Raw genomic sequence first — 18,181 nt, forward strand, 5'->3', positions numbered from 1 at the left:
TTAGAAAGAAACAATGAGTCAAACTGTGCTAGGCTGTGCCAGGAAAGAAACCCATACAAGTTGCTTTGCAAAGAATTCTGGACATATTTTTATGTGCTCCAACCAGTTAGATCACAGATTTAGATTTAGTTGTTTGGTTGGTTTTTTTTCAGGCCCTTAAAACTTTTGCATTCACATGGTATCAGATTCTGGCTTACTATATGAATATGTCCACTGAGCTTGAAAAGGGCTGAAGCTTTCACAAGCGCATACCTATATTCTATGTGTCTTTAATTTCTATATTTAGATGGTTACATAAGCACAAACACTTCATAAGAAAGTTAGCTATGTACTGACATCTGTAAACACCGTGCAAAGAGCTGTACACTACTGTATAAACTTCTAGTATCAATATTTTGAGTGCTTGTAAACTGACCGCATCTTAACACCCCAACTATTTAATTCCTTAGTTTCAACAATCAGCTTAGTTATTCCCATGTTATATGCAGATAAGCTGTAGGAGTGGCTTTACCTCTCTACAAAGCTGCCTTTCTTCTATCACACGTGCACACACAGAAATTAATAACTACTAAGTCCTTCCAGCAGAACAAAGAATTTTATGTCTTATACACAGACGCAAATATGAAATATACCTTCAGCAAATCCTCTACCACAACAGCATGTCCAAAGTAGCATGCGAGGTGAAGAGGTGTCCAACCCATATTAGATTTACTTCTGCCTAAAAGACAAAACAGGAATATAAAGTTTTGCTCGCACAGTACAAGGGAGATCTTGTCACATGGTTGGAAGTAAATATGGATGATCTTTCATCATAGTAGCAGAGGAGCAAGGAGGCTGGAAACATCAGTACTATTAATCTTATCTGAATTACCAAATTAGGATGCAGTCTGACAATGTCAGTTTCATACCCACAAAATCTGAAAAAAACCTCCAAAACACCAAACCCTAATTATTTTTATGTAACACATTGTTCTACAACAGTAGGGAGAAACTTCGGTTACTTTCAATCACACAATAGCACATGCAAATATGTATTTCTCTTGTTTATCAAAAAACAGTTTGGTTTACCTGATTTTACATCCTCCACACGAATGAGAGGTAGAACAACACATCTTTCCAAACAGATGGTTCAAACCAAAACAGGTGGGATGGTCTAATGACAGCATTCTTTTGTTGTCTTGTTGTTATACTCAATTTTAATAAAGATAGCCTTAAGAAATACAATTAATTGAAATCTTTGTGCTACAGCTCAAAGCTTCTGCATGAACGCATGAGTAGAATTCAGGTACAGAAATGCCATGCTCATTTTTGCTTTAAAAAAACCCTTCAAAACACATCCTGGAGAATTGGTTGTATGAACAAAATTCAAGAACTTTCCTACAATCACTTCTTTAAAAGCAAAGTATCAATAGTATTAGAGATTACTAATTTAACAACTCATGCTAGCTTCTAATTGCAACACTCAATTTTACTAAGCAAAGCTGATTTTTGCTTTGTTTTTACTAAGCAGCAGACTCACAGTATTCCAAGAGTGACTTAAAAGCTATCATTCTTTTATTTGGAAGCAAAATGAAAATGAGGCATTAGAAATGGTTTTGAAGTTACTGCCACCATTAAGTTTTTCCTTTTCACATATCCTTAAGCACAGAAGTCCCGATCATGCATTACAAGTTTGGCCTGAGAGGACAAGGCACTAGAACAAGGAAAAAGAAAACTCCTAATCTTGTAAATTCATCATTCCTTTTACTCTCATATTACAAGGAAACATTACAATGTGGTTCACAGCTGAAATATTTTCCCATTTCTTACAATTGTTTCCAGCTAACATTTCTACCCTTCGCTGGCTAATTCTTGTTATTTGGTTCTCTTTCTTCTCAACCCTGCTGTTGTTCCAGCCCCAGGTTTAATGTGTTCCCCTCATCCCTGTCTGGCCTACAAGAGAGCTCCTGTCCTATGTGACTGATAGGTTCAAAGTACCCCAGAAGACAAATACTGCGTGGATCCCCAATTTTGGGGCTACATACTCTGGATAACATACCAGATGGACACCATTCACCCCTTAGTATAGCAGGGAAGAAGATTCTTTCAAAGAACACAAAAGAGGTCTGAATTACACTGAATTCATACAATTAGCCCAATACAGTCACAAGTTACAGCACTGACAAGAAAGGACTACTGCCAGGGAAATCAGTCATGAAAAAAAAATCAGGGTCCTGTCCAGATTTTTAGTTCTTACTGAATAAAGTGCCAGAGGCCTTTGTTCCGCATCTACTCAATGTTTGTATTTCTGATGTTAGCCGAACTGTTACTTCTCAATCTCTTGAGATGCTTGACACTTCTCTTTAAGTGACCACAAGTGTTTGCACTTTTAAAATTACTATTCTTTTAAACCAGGACATCATTACGCTGGGCAAAATGCATGGACGGGAAAGTAGAATAAACACAACAAAAAAATAACTCCCCTACCTCTCCCACACAGTTCTTCACTTTAGACATTTAGTTGTAAGTCTTAAGCATTACCATTTGTTTAAAGAATGGAGATAAATTAGGTGGTCACCTCCTGGTTGTGGTCTGCCAGGCTACTACTCTGTAGTCATTCAAATATACATTGTTTGAATGTATACATTAAGTCATTCAAATATACATTTTGGTATAACACACTATTGAACTTTTTCACAGTTTTCTAACTATGCAAAATTCTAGATAGTCTGTTTGCTTGTACTTAAGGAGAATAAGCCACCACAGCCCTAGAAAACATGATCTTTTTGGACGAAAACCAAGTTTAGTGCATTTTTGATGTGGATACATTTTGAAATCAGTGAACTGAAAAAACGGGAAATAGAAGTTCAGATCATTTGGCTGGGTACTCAAACAAGTCTTGCTTATCTGCAAGCACTGACTACCTAGAATCCATCCACAACAGAATGAGCAGGAGGAGCCTGGATTTATTTTCCTTCACTTTGTCTGAAATCGGAATGTTTGGAATCACTCATCAGACTTTATGCTTGTAAATCTAGAGCACAGCATCAGATATAAGCTCACCCTTGGAAAGACAGGACAGGTTTTACAAGGTGTTGAAGGTAGACTTTGATACCCTGGCACATTAATGTGTTGGACTTACGCCTCCCAAGGAATGTTCTGGGAGAAGTTTACAGCACCTCCACCACAGCCTCACACCTGCTCCACAAGTATTTTATTCCAAGCCAAGTGTCATCACCCCGTCAAGTGCAAGTCCTGAAGGAACTGCTGCAGCACTGAAGACATTCCCCATACCCTGCCTTTTGATATCTGATTATCCTGAGGATAATCGCAGAATGACAAGAGGGAAGAGAAGTATGATTGAGGGTTGCAATAAGTCAGTTACAATCTACAATCAGTGTTTTAATTAATCATAATGTGTTTGTGCCATTGCTAACTGGTGGTACCTAACAGATTAAGATTTGGTACAAGGCATAGTGGTTTTGGCAGTGAGGAGGCAGAATGGCAGGGGTAGTTATACTGCAGAGGCTTGCTGGCCTTAATTTGTTTTAGACTGTCTCCAGTGGGGTCCTCTAGAGGTACAAGTGATTGAAACAGTCTCTGAAGAGTGACTGTGGAAGAACAGAGATTTAACTCTAAAGTTTCACGCAGCCGGAACAGTTTCCCCTAGAGAACACATTAGTCAGACTTTTGTCTCCTCTGACATTTAGAGGAACTATGTTCTAGAGAACATAGAATTTGCTGTATTCCATATTCAGAACTATTTTATTCAACCTAAACTGTTACCAGTATCTTCCCTCTCGTTTCCCAGCAAGCATGCAGTAGCTGGCAGGCAACATGTTTCTAAGAAGCACAAGTGACAGCTAAGCCAAAGCTTTTCATTTATATAGCTGACTGCCTTCTATCTAGCCGCAACCTTTCACAATACTTGACCTGGAGCAGGAATGACAACCAGAGACCAGTTTGCTTGATGTAATACAGGACTGCAGATTATATACCATTTCATTATACTTTCTTCACTTCAGATAAAGCTTAAGAAAACATCTGAGAAGCTCTGGTAACTCTTCTAAGCACAAGGAGACTTCAGCAGTTTATCTGCAGGAATGTTGCATGAATCTTAAAGCATTCAGATTCCAGATGTTCAGGCATTAGACACAATGTAATGAATATTTGCAAACTACATATTTGTGAGGGTTGAGGACTCAAGCTCAATCAGGCTCTGTAGTTCCCTTTTAAATTATAAACTAGCTCCGTGAAGATGAAGTCTCAAGGATTTGGGTTTTACAATTTGTTTTTCAGATGTGAACACATTAACTATTGGGAACACACAGACATGGCTACACAGTCAAACAAAAGGATGAGTAAACTGATGACTAAAGAAATAGAACTGGGAGAGGGATAAAGCTTGTTCAGATAACAGGCTTCCCTGCTCTCTAGGGCAAGGTGTTCCCTCTGTCATGGCTCTTCCATGAGCACAGCTTCTCTCCTCTCCTCTCCCTTTGCAGAACTGTCTTCTCAGTGCTGCTTAACAGTTGAGAGCTGAACAAAGAAATAGTCCATGTAGAAGGAGTAGGATACACATTCACAGTTTTTTTTAAGCATCCAGAAACACACTGATGTAAACAAAGATAAATAGAAAGCTACTAAATAAGAAAATAGGGCAGCCTGTGACTGATAACGAGGTTGCAAATCCAGACCCAGGTTGAAGCTTTAATGCTCAGCAAGTTGCTTAGCTGTAACTATGGTAGCTGTGCACATGCAAAACTTTTATGATGGCCAATGGTCCTGCTAGAAAACTGGCAATTTTCTTTTTCCCAAGTAACATAGTACATTTCTATTAGTTAAAAGCATACACTTCTCTCAGGCATTCCTGCAAGTGGCAAGAGATGTAGCTGCTCCTAATACATGATAATGAAACAGGGGCCTTAAAAAAACAACAAAACAAACAACCCCCCCCAAAAAACAATAAACACAAATACCTAGCAGCAGACAAACTACTTGATCATCTCTGCAGCTTTATTTGAGACTGTTTACCTCACTGAGCCATCCCCTGGTCTGGTTTGCTTAGTAGTACAAAGCTCTGAAGTTGGCATAGACACAAACATGGGCAGAAAGAGGCACAGATTCTCAGTCTTGCTGACATTTCTAGATTCCATGAATTACTCAGGCTTTCTGTACATTAGTTATCTGTAGTCTGCTTTTATGACCTCTTCCTTATGCCAGTATGGCCTTAAGGGTCACAAGGTAAAAGCAAAGGTTTAAGTTTTTTTATTACTCTATTAAGCACTTCAGAGAAAGCAAGTCTGTATTATCAGTAACAGTTTCCAGCCACTACCTGTGGCTTCAGTGAGGTCACAAACACTTAAGGAAGGCCACTAACCTTTGCAGTTGATGTCAAAGCTTATTTCTCCTTTGTGCATGGTATCCAACAGCTGTTTAACTTCTTCAGCATTTCCATTTCTAGCATCATGGAGAAGCTGCTGTTCTGCTTCAGTACTCATCTCTAATATATATAGGAAAGACAATTTTGTAATCACTTTTGTTGTAAATTATGTAAAAATATAAATGTAATTTTTCTCCCTTATATAATATTAACACCAGTATGAGACAGACAATTACTTCCTATGTGGAGTACATTTAATATGCAAGCTATTTGCAACTGTCCAGCACCCAGTCATGCCACTAGGGCATTAAAATTCCTTATAAAAAGCAATCAAATGACAAAATGCTCATGTTACCAGGCTTCTCAGTTTTCTAGGTTCTAAGTGTGGGTTGAAACTTGAAACTGTGTGCCGCTATTAAGACAAACTTTGCTGCAGTAAGCATTTACCTTTTCTTCCCAAGGTTTTTACATTTACCCCTTAAGGTTTCCAGAGACAATAAGAACAAAACAAACAAATGAAGATATTTGCCTTCTAGTCCAATTTCTCTTCATAACTAACCAAGACTTATTTTGACTGCCAACCCAGGGGAATGGAATCCACCTTCATATGGAGGCCCCAGATACCAATCACTGACATGATCGGCTCTTGAACTTAAGTAATTGATCCCTTCCAACCTTGACTTGAAGGGGAGTCAGATATTCAAACAACTGTACAGATTTCATGTTATCTTTATGAAGAACAGTAAAATATAAAGAAGTTACCATGTGACAGCAAAACATAACTAGCATTTCTCATCTTACTATTGCTTTTGAACTAAAAAAAAATTGTGCATTTACATAATTAAAGGAACAGAGAAAATAAAACCTGTTCTGACTGCTATTTTTACAACTCTCTGCTAGGCAGAGAGTCTGAGACCTTTAGATAAGTGATAATGCTACTTGCCAGGTCTCTTAATGAATGCAGTTATATTAAGTAATCTCTTTACCAATCTTTTCACACTGCCAGAATCACAATCTGCAGTTGTTTTGACTTTAAATAAAAAAATATTACTACAACAACTAGATCCAAATGCAGCACAGCTTAGCATAGGCAAAACTCAACCTTAATGTTCCATTTAAATATGTTTTTAAGGGGTTTACAAAAAAATGGAGAGGCTAAGCAAGCCCTTTCTAACATGTTTCAGAAAAGGTCATATCAGTCAAACTCAATGTACCACAGACACAGGATTAAAATGCCTTCTCCAGCAGTGGTTAGAAAATACTCTTGTGCTTGGTTTTGTGTTCTACTTGAAAAACAGAAACAAACAAAAAAACAACAGTACTGGTCCTTCTAGTAATCCTTCAAACCTTGAAGCTATCTTCTCCTTTAAACAGGAGTCTACCCACTTGTCTGAGCAACACAGCACAATGTTACTTGGAAAGGTATAATTTTCTCCAGTAAATCAGTTCTATCAGTGCCTAGAAAAAGATCAAAATCAAATATGCTACTGTAATACTGGAATGCCAAAGTCTCTAATACTTCCTCTGAAGCTGAGTAGTACTTTTTCAGGGGAACCCAGCATGAGAATCATATAGAAAAAATCTAAGGGGTTCATTTTGCTGGACTATTGATCAGGAGGGGGAGGGGGGAAAATCTTTCATTTTCACCTCCTCCCCCACAGTGTTTCTTAAGTGAACTCTCAGATAAGAGAAATATACTTCTATCATTACCCTGCACTATTTTCCAGCATCCCACATACACAGCAGGTATAACATGCTCAGTTTATTAAGAGCCTGCAGCTTCCATCTGATATTGATGAGAAAGGATAAAAGAAACTGTTTGGGAAGGGAACCAAGAAGCTGATCCAAATGCACAGCCCTTATATATAGTAAGGCCAGCTATGTACACAAGTAAAATATTAAACAGTTTAAGATACATGGAAAGCTGAATCACTGTGTAAAGTTACTGGCATGATCTTCTTCCTCTGCTCCCAGAATGTCACTAGGTGAAAATCACCAATTTGCTTGCACTCTTAGCAGTAAATACTAGCAGTAGTGTGGCATGCATAGTAACATGGCTAAGAAAGGTCTGCCTGCCTCACTGATTTAGTTCCCAAAGACTTTGCTATTTAGGCCAAACCTCCAGCTTCAAATACACTCTGTAAGCTTGAAGCATGCAATGATGCAGAAGAATGACTGTCTGACTATTAGTCATAGTTAGAAGGATCACAGGAAAGTGTTCCTGCAGTTGGGGCTAGAAAGTGAATCTGTGTGGAGTTACTCATCAGGCAAGGGATACAGAACCTAAACTTTTAGCTAAGAAGCTAAAAGGTGCCTGAATGAAGCTGGCAGCAAAGGGGCTCTTAGCAGAATTCAGCATAATCTTGAAAATAGTGTTTTTAAGCAATTGGATTCGTTCTATAATGGAGATCAGCAACCACCAGCAGAAGTCTGAGTGGCAAGTCTTGAGAAAGAAATCAATACATGGGCACTCACATCCTATGCTCCTAAAATTGTACTTTGTACACTTGCATTCTCTTGCAGATGAGGATTTATGTGGTCTCATGTTTCAACTCTAAAAGAGCTCAAAAACTCCTACCCACCAATTTTGAGGTACCAAGCCAAACCATCAGCACTAAGGGAGAAACTTAATAGTTTAGTTTAGATTTATTAGCCATAAGATACTACTAGTGGGTTGATCTATATGAATTGTCTACATGCTAAGATACCAGCCACCTATGAGAGTTGGCATCTGTTCAGTCAGTAGTGTTGCCATCATTATATTATTCCATTAATCAGTTGAGGTAAATTAAACAGCTCATCTTTATGCCTTGTGCTGTGAAAGCCTTGTATGCTCAGCTCTACAGTCACTAGTATACCATGAGAAAACAACACCAGAATAACATTTAGTGCCTCCTATACAGCCAAGAGGTGACTTCAAGGCACTTTCGCTGAACTCCCTGAACTACTGAACCAGTACTTGACTTCTTATTGAATCTTATTCTTTAAGAATGCATAAAGAATAGCACTGAGATGCCCCATTTTTACGCCAGAGAGACCTTTTCATGATATTACAGCAGCTGTCTTCACACTGAGGTTGCTTCCAATGCAGAGAGCCCAAGTTACCATGTTGCCAGCTTAAGGGAATTTTGGAGAATACTTAACCACAAAAGGCCAACTAAACAACAAGATACAAATTACCAACTCAACCCAACCACTAGGAGAGAGCGAAGGAAAAAAAAAAACCCTCCTTTTCTTAGAAAGCAGTCTACAAAGTGCTGAGGTGACATCTTGGACCACAGGTCAACACTATTGATAAGATGCACTCACTTTTGCTTGGATTTCTTCTGCTGAGGACTCCTGCCACACAGAAAGCCCAGAACAGCACCAATACCCACCAACCAGAACATGGCTGTTTTTCAGACTACTACAGCTTGACAACCAGCAGAAGCAGTACTGGCACTGCCCAATTCAATGTTAAGACTCTGAGTCAGTACTTACTGACTGCATAGGAAGCTTTCTATTCATAGCAAATAGTAAATTTGGTAAAAAGCACAGACAACACTAGACAATATTTCAAGAGATCTCCCTCTAGCGATGGAAACTAGATTCCTGCAGGAAAACTTGCTCAGGAAGACTTCTTGCATGTCCCAGCACATACACATTATGATGTGATGCTTGTAAAGGAGGAGGACAAAATGTACCAAACCACACAAACTGACAGAACCTGTCTACAAACCCACACAACACACTGCACTGACAGGAGTTGCTCCAAGAAGAAAGAGATGCAGTACTAGAAGCACGAGTGATGTTATCTAAAAGAATTTTAGCTAAAGGGTTGCAAAATTTCGATTTATAGCAAATCGAATGTGATTCTACACGCAGCCTTATGGCTCTTCATGTGATGGGCCCTCTGTCTGAAACAAAGTTACTGTCTGCTCAGTAGCAATTAACACGGATGCAGTAACACAGTATCTGATCAATACCACTGCAAAGGCAAATATTATTCAAACTAAACCTCCTCTTGAGCATCTCCTGGCTGCTTTCTGCACACAGTTTACTTCTTTTACGTCAAAGTCTTTCAGCCCAGGAGCTCTGAATAAGCTTACCACAGCTAGAGCGAGATCTCACCGGATCAGCAGGCACGCAACAACTTCAGGCAGGCAAGAAACTTGGGCAGAACCTCTGGAGTTCTCTAGGTGCGCCTGGAACCGAGCAGTCCGTTTCAGTGCCGGCAATTAAACACTTTTTAAAGCGACGGGCTCATGAGCCACAGCAACCGCACTTCTCGCCTACGGCCAAGGTGCGCGCAGACCCAGGGCAGGGACCACCGCACCTGGAGGCACCAAACACCCGCACCCAGCTCCGCCGGGGCTACGGGGCTGATAAAGGGAGGAGGAAGAGGAGTGGGGAGAGGAAGGGCCACCTGCACACCGCACCGGGGGCTCACACCCCTCCGGAAGGCCAAAACCTCCCGGCTACCAAGGCTGCCTCCGCTTCAGCTCCTCACCCTCCCGCCAGCCTTACTCTGGGCCGGCCCCTGCACGGCGGGCGGATTGCCAGGACGCGCTGCCAGAGGCTCCGGGGGCAGCGGCGATGCCCCCACTCCACCCCCCGATACGCTCCCGGCGCCCGCAGAGGAGAGGCGGCACCTGAGACGGGCAGCGAGACGGGGTCCAGTGGGGGAACGCACCCCACCTCTGGCATCGCTGGCCGTGCAGGCCTCCCCGGCCCAGCAGTCCCGGCGCACCCCTGGCAGCCGGTTCTGCCTGAACTTGGTTTTCCCTCCCGGCCCACGGCTGGGAGAGGGCAGCACCGTTTTGGGAGCAGCCCCAGGGAGAAGGGGACAGCGAAAGGCGGAATAACGGCAGCAACAAAGCAAACGCGGCAGCGGGACGGCACGGCGCGTCTCCCCCCGCTCCCGTGTCCCTCTTCGTCCGTCTGTCCGTCCTTCCCTCCCTTCCCTACGCGCCGCGGAAGACGCCCGGGGCGGGTGGGCTGACCCGCCGCCAGCCTCGCCTTCCGCCGTACAGCCTCACCGCTCCGCGCAGCTCCTACTGCCTGCCCACCACCTCCCCACTCCCCGTCCTCCTCCCCTTGTGTTATACGCACCGACACCACGGGCCGCTCCCTCCCGCCCCCGACTCCCGCCGCCTGGCAGCCCGGGCGGTGCCAGCTCCCGGTATGGCAGAGCCCCGCCCCGCTCCCCGTGGCTCCGCCCCCCTCCCCCCGGGCACGGCCGCCCCGCCCCCCGCTTCCCAGGAGCCCGGTTGCCCCCTCGGCCTCCTGACAGGACCGTGAGTGTGAGGCCGGTCCTTGAGGGCCAGGGTTCGCTGCAGATCCCCAGGATCTGCCCGAAGAAGCCGGGAGGGTCGGTGCCAGGGCATGCCCACGCCGGTTTTATGAGAGAAACCATCCCGCACCGGACGCGACTGGTGGTGTCCGCTCTTCCCGGGAAAAAGGGAGGGGCGAGGGGGGGTACAGTCCTGCAACCCCGTGGCTGCCGGACAGACACCGTCCTGCTGTCCCCTGGGTTTGCCTGCCGTGCAAGCCGAGCTGCTGGGCACCCAGGTTTGGCTCTCGCTGTGCTCTGGGAGCATCTCAGTCCCTGCCGCGAAAGGGGGGACGGAGCGGGCGGCGGGAACGTGGAGACACCGATGGGAACTCAGAGAGGCGTGGAGGGTTTGGACAGAACGGCCTCAAAAGAGAAGAGTCGAAGTAGGAGCATGGGGTAGTCACCAGAGGGTAAAAAATGTGTCCCTGAAAGTCACATCTGTCTCGTATACAAAATGCAGAGCGATTACGAGGAAACTGAATTGAAACACTACTCCTAAGGACAGCATAGCCAAAAGCAACCTAAAACAGCAAGTTTGGGTATTACTTTGCACAAAAAGGCCTTTCGGTTCACAATTTCATCCCATGAATGAATTTTTTTTTTTTTTTTTTTTTTCCCACTCACTTGAAGCCAGTAGCCGACACCTTATTTTTCTGCCTTCAGCACCAGAAAGGATTTTTGCATTTTGAAAGCTCCCATGGCACTTTTGAAATCCTTCAGGAACTTATTAAAGCAGTAGGGAAACTTTGTGGTGTTGGAGCATGACTGGGTTTCTGTCACATGCAAGAGGTGCACGAAAAGGCAGGGCAAGAGTCACAGGTGCCAGGAGAAACTATCTCCAAAAGTTAGGATGAAACTTCTGCTCCAAAAGCGGGCAAGTTTAAACCTGAGGAATTCTTGTGAAACTCTTGAGACATAAATGATGTCTCTTGTGACATAAACACTTCGTTCTTCTTTATTGTCTATAGCTACATATTATTTTAAAGGTTTGAACATTGGAAAAAAAGAAAAAAAAATGAAAGAAAAAAAAGAAGAAAAAAAGAGGAAAATATCTGCAATTCAATACCTAATTCCAAACCTGCAGAGATCACATAAATTTACTGTGTTTGGATTTGTCCTGCTTTTCACTACTTAAAATTGGTTTCTCTTATCAATGCTTTTTTTTCCAGACCTGCTTCCAAGGATGCTTCAGCAGCAACTGTAAAAGGTCTGAGAGGCTCCAGTGAAGGATCATATTGACTTTATTTCCTTAGGAGCAGGTCTTCAAGTTGCTGTTCTTACTTTCAGATCCCTAACTGTTTCACACCCAGATTCCCATCTTTTCTGATGCTTCTGGCCACTGCTGTCAGTCTGACTAAGCTCCTTGCCCTTTATTTCCTCCTCTTGCCTTAGGTTTTGAGCCATCTTTCACAATGCTGTTAGCTGCTCCCAGCAACCTGACAATAAAATCAGGCATCCCTCCCTTTTCCTGTTTTGTGTTATATTTACATGCAGAGATGCTATCTACAATATTTATAGTATTTCCTCATATTTTCTATAATTTCTGTAATAAAATGGAAGTACCAGCAACCTCTGCTCTATAAAGCATTGCAATACAGTGCAGAGCTCTACACTCCAGCCAGTCAGTTATCCTATAGCTCCCTGTTCTGCATTAGGGAGCTGGGGCAATGAATTTGGAGGGACAGTGGAGGTTTTTTTTCCTGTATCTCAGTAAGTAAGGCCCAACAACAAGTTGCATATTTGTATGCATGTATTAATAAGATACCCTCTTTAAAAATAAATAATAGAATGATAAAGATAGTGTGTAAGCCTTATGTCCCTTCAGATGCTGTTCACTTCATGTTCCTGCGTCACTGGTCTAACTCTGGATGATCTTCCCCCCTGGCAAACTCCACAGATCCTATCTTCCTTGTTCATCCGAGCTATTTTAATATTCTTGTAAGAAAACAGCCTGTTCATAAAGGGTGTTCACATGAGAACGTCTGGATGTATTTCTGGATAAAGGCAAGGCCTGTTCTAATTGCAGACATCAAGTGGCAGCTGCCTGCAGGCTCCTCTGTGGCAAAGAGCTGGTGGAGTTTATCCTGCAGCCAAGGACTCTGTGCAACACAACACAGGCCTGAAGGCAGCACAGCATAAACATGGACCTGCTCAGGTTAACTGCAATGGGAGGCACTGTCATCTTTCTGTCAGGATTACTACAATCCCCCTGCTTCCACCTTCTTCAAGGAGTGTCTATTTTTCACTGATTTTTTTTGCCTGCTTGCACATCCCATACAAAACCCAGTGAATTTTGGAGTCTGAAGGGTGAAAATAAGACAAACAGTATTGCTGACATTAGGGGTTTAATCTCTCTCGAGCATATATTTAATTATTTTTTCTCCCCATGTCTTTCCTTTTTTAGATAATCTGCTGAAATTAGTGGTGCTGGAAGCATGAATCTGAAGAATGAAGCATGAAACATTTCCCATGCTAGGGCTGGATGCACTGGCAAACAGCCCTGCACAGAACTCACTAAACTTTTTTGTCAATGATTTTCACAGCATTATGTATTTTACAGTATCTCATATTCTGGAATAGGGCAGTGGGGCAACCTGACTGCGGAGTTTGAAGCTGTAAGGTTATACACTTCCTGAGGAGAAATTCACAAAGAGAGCTTCTGCTGGGAGTAGTGCATAAATAACCAGTTGAATTAATTGCTGCAGGCAATCAAACCCTATGACTAGAAGTATTTCTGCTGGAAATTTTGAAATAATACTTTCATTGTCATGACCTGAAAAAAAAATGACCACACTATTGTTTGATGCCATCATTAGCAACTATACAAGCCAAGATGCTGATTTTTTTTTTTTTAATTTTGCAAAGTACTATTTGCATCTGAGAAATGACAAGCAGCACCTCCCTACACCTCTTTCTGCCTCTGCACATTTGACTGGGGTAGCTACTGGCTTATCCAGAGGTAAACTAAGGAAGAACTTTAGGAAACCATTTTAGACTTGGAAAGGGACAAGGATTATTGCTATGGCTCCATGAAACTTCACATTTTTATTTATCATACAACAAGTCTTTATTGCACTGATACTTATTCTTCTTCCTCTTCAGACTAGAGCATACTGGACAACTTTGAGATCTACAGCTTACCAAGGTACTCTATATATGGAAATATGTCATAGTTTAATGCTTGGCTGGCAATTAAAAGAAAGACAGATGCTCTCTATTAACTTACCTGAAAAGTAAAACTACTAGAAAGAAAATTGGTTCTGTTCTGGCTCAAATCAGGGCATTATGATAAATAAGTGATGTGTGACAGGTTGAATGTGTGTTTTCATGCAATAAAAAAATCTAAGGACTGAGTGTTTGTTAACTGACCATTAATCACTGGACAGAAGCTAAAAATTTGTTCCTTAGTAGCTTGCATGCAGCCCTGGTGCACCTGAGAAAGTTGCTCCTCAACTCTGTCTGCAAAGCAGTGCAGCAAGCTCAGGCCCTTGTCATATTTCCACACTGATTTTATTTACTAGTCTGGTGAAAGACAGGCACAGGAGAATTCATTTATGTGCTGACACTCTCAGATGTGATTCCTGCAGATCTTCTCCCTGAATTACAGAGAGCAACTTCCAGTGAGTGATGCAAGCAAGTTTTCATGATATTCTGAATGTCCTGCAGTAGAAATTCTTGCAGATGTGAGTCTGTTGCTGATACTTATTTCATACTTTGCAGGAAATAACCATGTAACGTGGTTAGTTTGTAGATGGTGAGAGCTGGGTTAACTACTGAGATTAGGAAGGCTTTTCGCTGCTTAAAGAAGTGCTGAAGCAAAATCAGGCAGTTTCTGGAGTTATCCTTTAGTGGTAAAAAAAACCCCATATAATAAATAGGAGTTAATTTTAACATGCCCCTTTTATCTGAATGCAGGAATGTCATGAGAAAACATGAGAATTCACTGATCCTCTTATGACAGGAGGCTTTTTAAACCTGCCAGCAGTTATTACTTCACAGAAAAGCCTTCAGATTTCTCTAGCTCTACAGAAGATAACTGTATACAGCTATGCCCAGCACACAACTGGGTTGTGGCTAAAAGAGAAGAAATGCTCTTAACCAAGGTGTATGTCACTTGCACAAATACTTCGTATTCTTAGATGAAGGTTTTGTCTGGTTTAATGCAATTTTTTTGTTCTTGTGATTCAGTTTGGTTTGGTTTTAGTTCCAGCATGATAAGTCAGCTGTATGTAGAGAATTTGGCAGTGTGAACTTTACAGCTAATTTACGTCAATCTAGAGAAATGCATATTTATGAAACTGAAATTAGATTAACTACTTTGTGCTTAAATGCTCCTTATGGGATGGCTGAGATTTATATTTGAAGTAGAGTGGAACTGAACATTAAAGAAAATTTTGTGTTTTCTTGGTGAGTGACTATAGTCAAAATGCTCTCATTAAGCTATTATTGAGAGAAAGTTACAGTATTGACAGAGCATCAACAGAACAAAATCCTGCTCAAAAACAGAATACAGAACTGAGGGCATTAATGGGTACTACATGACATGATACTGCCCTTATTTGTCCCTAATCTTCCTTCTTTTTTTTTTTTTTTTTTTTTTTTCGTACAAGAGAAGTTGCAAATACACCATGCTGTTTGTGCTGTTGTATGCAAAATCAAGGAATTTACTCCAGTGCTTTAGTTCTTATATATTTCTCAGTTTTATGTTCTTCACTTATTTGTGATTCCATTCTGATTTATCTTTCTATGCTTACATACTGTGGCCCCATCAAAGTTAGAAGCCAAAATCCCATCACCTGCAATGAAGTTAAGATTTCAGTATTAGTCACAGATCAGAAATTTTCACTCATATGAAGTGTGGCATTTTATTCGTAATCAGCATTTACTGTGTGCTGTCAAACTCTGTACTATCTTACTAATATAATTTATGTGGCTTATTATGCAAATCTAAAGTTTTTAAGGTTTGGATCATGAAGTTAAAAAAATGACTGGCAGAGATAAAAGAATTTGCAACAAACAGAGCTCACATGACCTGTGAGCTGAAGCTAAATATACAGGGAGAACGAGCTGGTTCCCTTTTCTTTATGGTAACGTTAAAATGTGGCTATTTACCTCCCCCCTCTGGACAGATTTGGTAGTAGACTGTAAGCAGCATTTAATGAAATCAAAAAGCATTTCTGATTTTAAACTTCTTTTTTTCCCCCTCAGAGTTGTTGATAGCTCTGATATGCAATGCATTTGAATAAAATTATTCTTATTTATGCTATATGTGTAAATCTTGCATCCTTAGCTATGTGAATATTATTTGTAACTGGTTTAAGCTTTTTGTGCTTTAGGATTAGATTCTGGTTCCAGAAAGGCATCAGTAATTATCCAGTGTTTTATCGTGCCCCAACAAGACAGAACGAAGTATTTGAATTCCCCATAGCAATTTGGGCCACTTCCTGACACTCACGGTCTTCTTTTGCTTAACTGATTTGATTTGAGCTTTAAATGTTTTAGTTCACTATCTGCAGGACACAGAGACAGATCTGATGGACCAAAGGTTAGATTTAGTAACCATTTTAAATATCAAAGGTCATACATTGCTGTGAAGAGTATCAGTTTGGGAGACCCCTCACCATGAACAACAGTGAGGTTCAGTTATGTGCTAAAAGAAGGCCCCTAACATTTCAGTAAACTCTGCTGTGATCCCTAGTCTGAAAGCTGTGGATATGTATTTCATATCCTGCTTTAAAAGCATTTTTTTCAGACCAGCAAAGAAATTAATCAGCTGTTAAACATTCCAGTGCACTATATCAATTCAGCTACTCTTCTACTGATTTAGTATAGATAAACGAGTTGAAGATTCATTATCTCCATTTCAATTTAGTAAGATTTGTCACAAATATATCTGACAATGAAAGGAAATTAAAGAGTCCTCAGAAATCTGTCAGAGATGTCTTAACTGTCCACAGGGTTTTTGTGATTGGTTCTCTGTGTTCTCTGGTTCAGTGCAGTTTATTCCTGACCCAACGGCAGGTTGCTAAATTCCTTCATATCAGTGCTATTATATGGATTATATACAATAAAAGTAATTAAAAATGTCAATAACAACTCCAACTTACTTAGTAACAGATAACATGTATAGTTCTGAAAACTCATTTGTTCAGCTAAGTAAACTAGCAACTTGTGAAGTGCAAGCACTATGTATGGAGATTACTATCAGGAAGTTAAAAAATACCTTGTAGTGTCAAAGGTCTCAGTAGGAGTGTGAAAATTAAGCAGTTTCTTGAATCTAGGTTGAAATGTGGAACAAAATTTTTCCTTCTTTACCATCTCTGTCTTCTTTTTGCCCTCAAGTTAAAGTTGTTAGTTACTAGTAGTAACTTAATTTCCAATAGAACTACAAGCCCAAGAATATGTTCACATAAGCATCCTAGGATTTGCTGCTTTCACAGCAATCTATCCCATTTTCCTGCCCCAAGACAAGATTAACTTTGTTCAGGGCTAACCTCTGTTAGACCTTCTAGTGATGACAGCTCAATGAAGTCCTCAATGCTTAGGTTTTACTCATAATTATCTGAATCTTCCTTCCTGCAATTTTAGGCAACATGGGCCCATCTTTGCAACAGCTTGTGTGTAAATAAAGATGATTATCACACTGCCACTCTTCTTCTCTCAGGGTAACTGACTTCATTCTTGGCAAATTCTCTGCAGCACACAATCTGAATCACTCAACCTTCAAAACTAAATATTCGCACTTCACATCTTTTCTATATCTGAGAGGGAGAAAAATGCAGTCTCTTCTCTGCAGCAATCTGTAGCATATTAAGGATGCCTGCCTTTCTCAGACTTCTCTTTAAACTAACAAACTCCTTTCCAGCCTTTTCAGAATTAATTTAGGCTTTATAAATTTGTGATTGATTTACTTGTTTTAATACAGATCTTACATAGTGCACATGCTTTGTGCACTATGGGGCTTTAGGGGCTCCATACAAGACAGGATTACCTCAGATATCTTACTTTACCTCATGTGTGTTCAGGCATCCCAGTATGACGGTTCTTTAAGCAGAAGGACAGTGCTGTTGCAAATTCTTAGCTTGTGATAATTTCTGTGGCACTCTTATGTAACCATCAGTTCTCCAACCTGAGTATATGCAGCTGATAATACAGACAATACAGTGATGGATTTGTCTGTACTTAGTTGCATCCCATGGTTTTTGGTTTTTGTGGGTTTTTTTTTTTTTTTTTTGGTTCTTTTGTCACTTATTTTTGTTTGGTTTTAGAACATGTGTCCTGTTTGTCACAATCATTCTGAGCTCTGACCCTGTTCTCCAAAGCAGGTGCAGATTCTCCCAGCTTTTGAGAAAGGGGGAAAACAAAACTTACCTTGAATTCTTCACCACTATGTCAGTATAAAAACATATTGGAAGAAAACATCTGAACTACAAACTGCAAAAACAGGTGACACTCATACTTTGCAATCAAGAAAAAAACATATCTTTACTGATCTGTGCTCTCTA

At 41.0% G+C, this 18,181-nt stretch overlaps 1 protein-coding gene across 2 annotated transcripts in view; it reads right to left on the reverse strand.

Moving 5' to 3' along the window:
* Window positions 1-9,742, reverse strand: part of OSBPL1A (oxysterol binding protein like 1A) — a 74,982-nt gene extending 65,240 nt beyond the window's left edge. Inside the window, exons 1-3 of one of the 2 annotated variants that reach the window (XM_030444802.1) lie at window positions 9,451-9,742; window positions 5,360-5,480; window positions 633-718 (exon numbers count right to left, since the gene is read on the reverse strand). In XM_030444802.1, the coding sequence (XP_030300662.1) occupies window positions 633-718; window positions 5,360-5,480 (207 nt within the window). In that variant the 5' untranslated portion in view covers window positions 9,451-9,742. Of the gene's footprint in view, window positions 1-632; window positions 719-5,359; window positions 5,483-9,450 lie in introns of both variants that reach the window. The other variant, XM_008497585.2, reaches the window with a different exon arrangement.
* Window positions 9,743-18,181: the final 8,439 nt, after the last annotated feature.

Source organism: Calypte anna, chromosome 2, assembly GCF_003957555.1.
Source record: "Calypte anna isolate BGI_N300 chromosome 2, bCalAnn1_v1.p, whole genome shotgun sequence".
Lineage (NCBI taxonomy): Eukaryota > Metazoa > Chordata > Aves > Apodiformes > Trochilidae > Calypte > Calypte anna.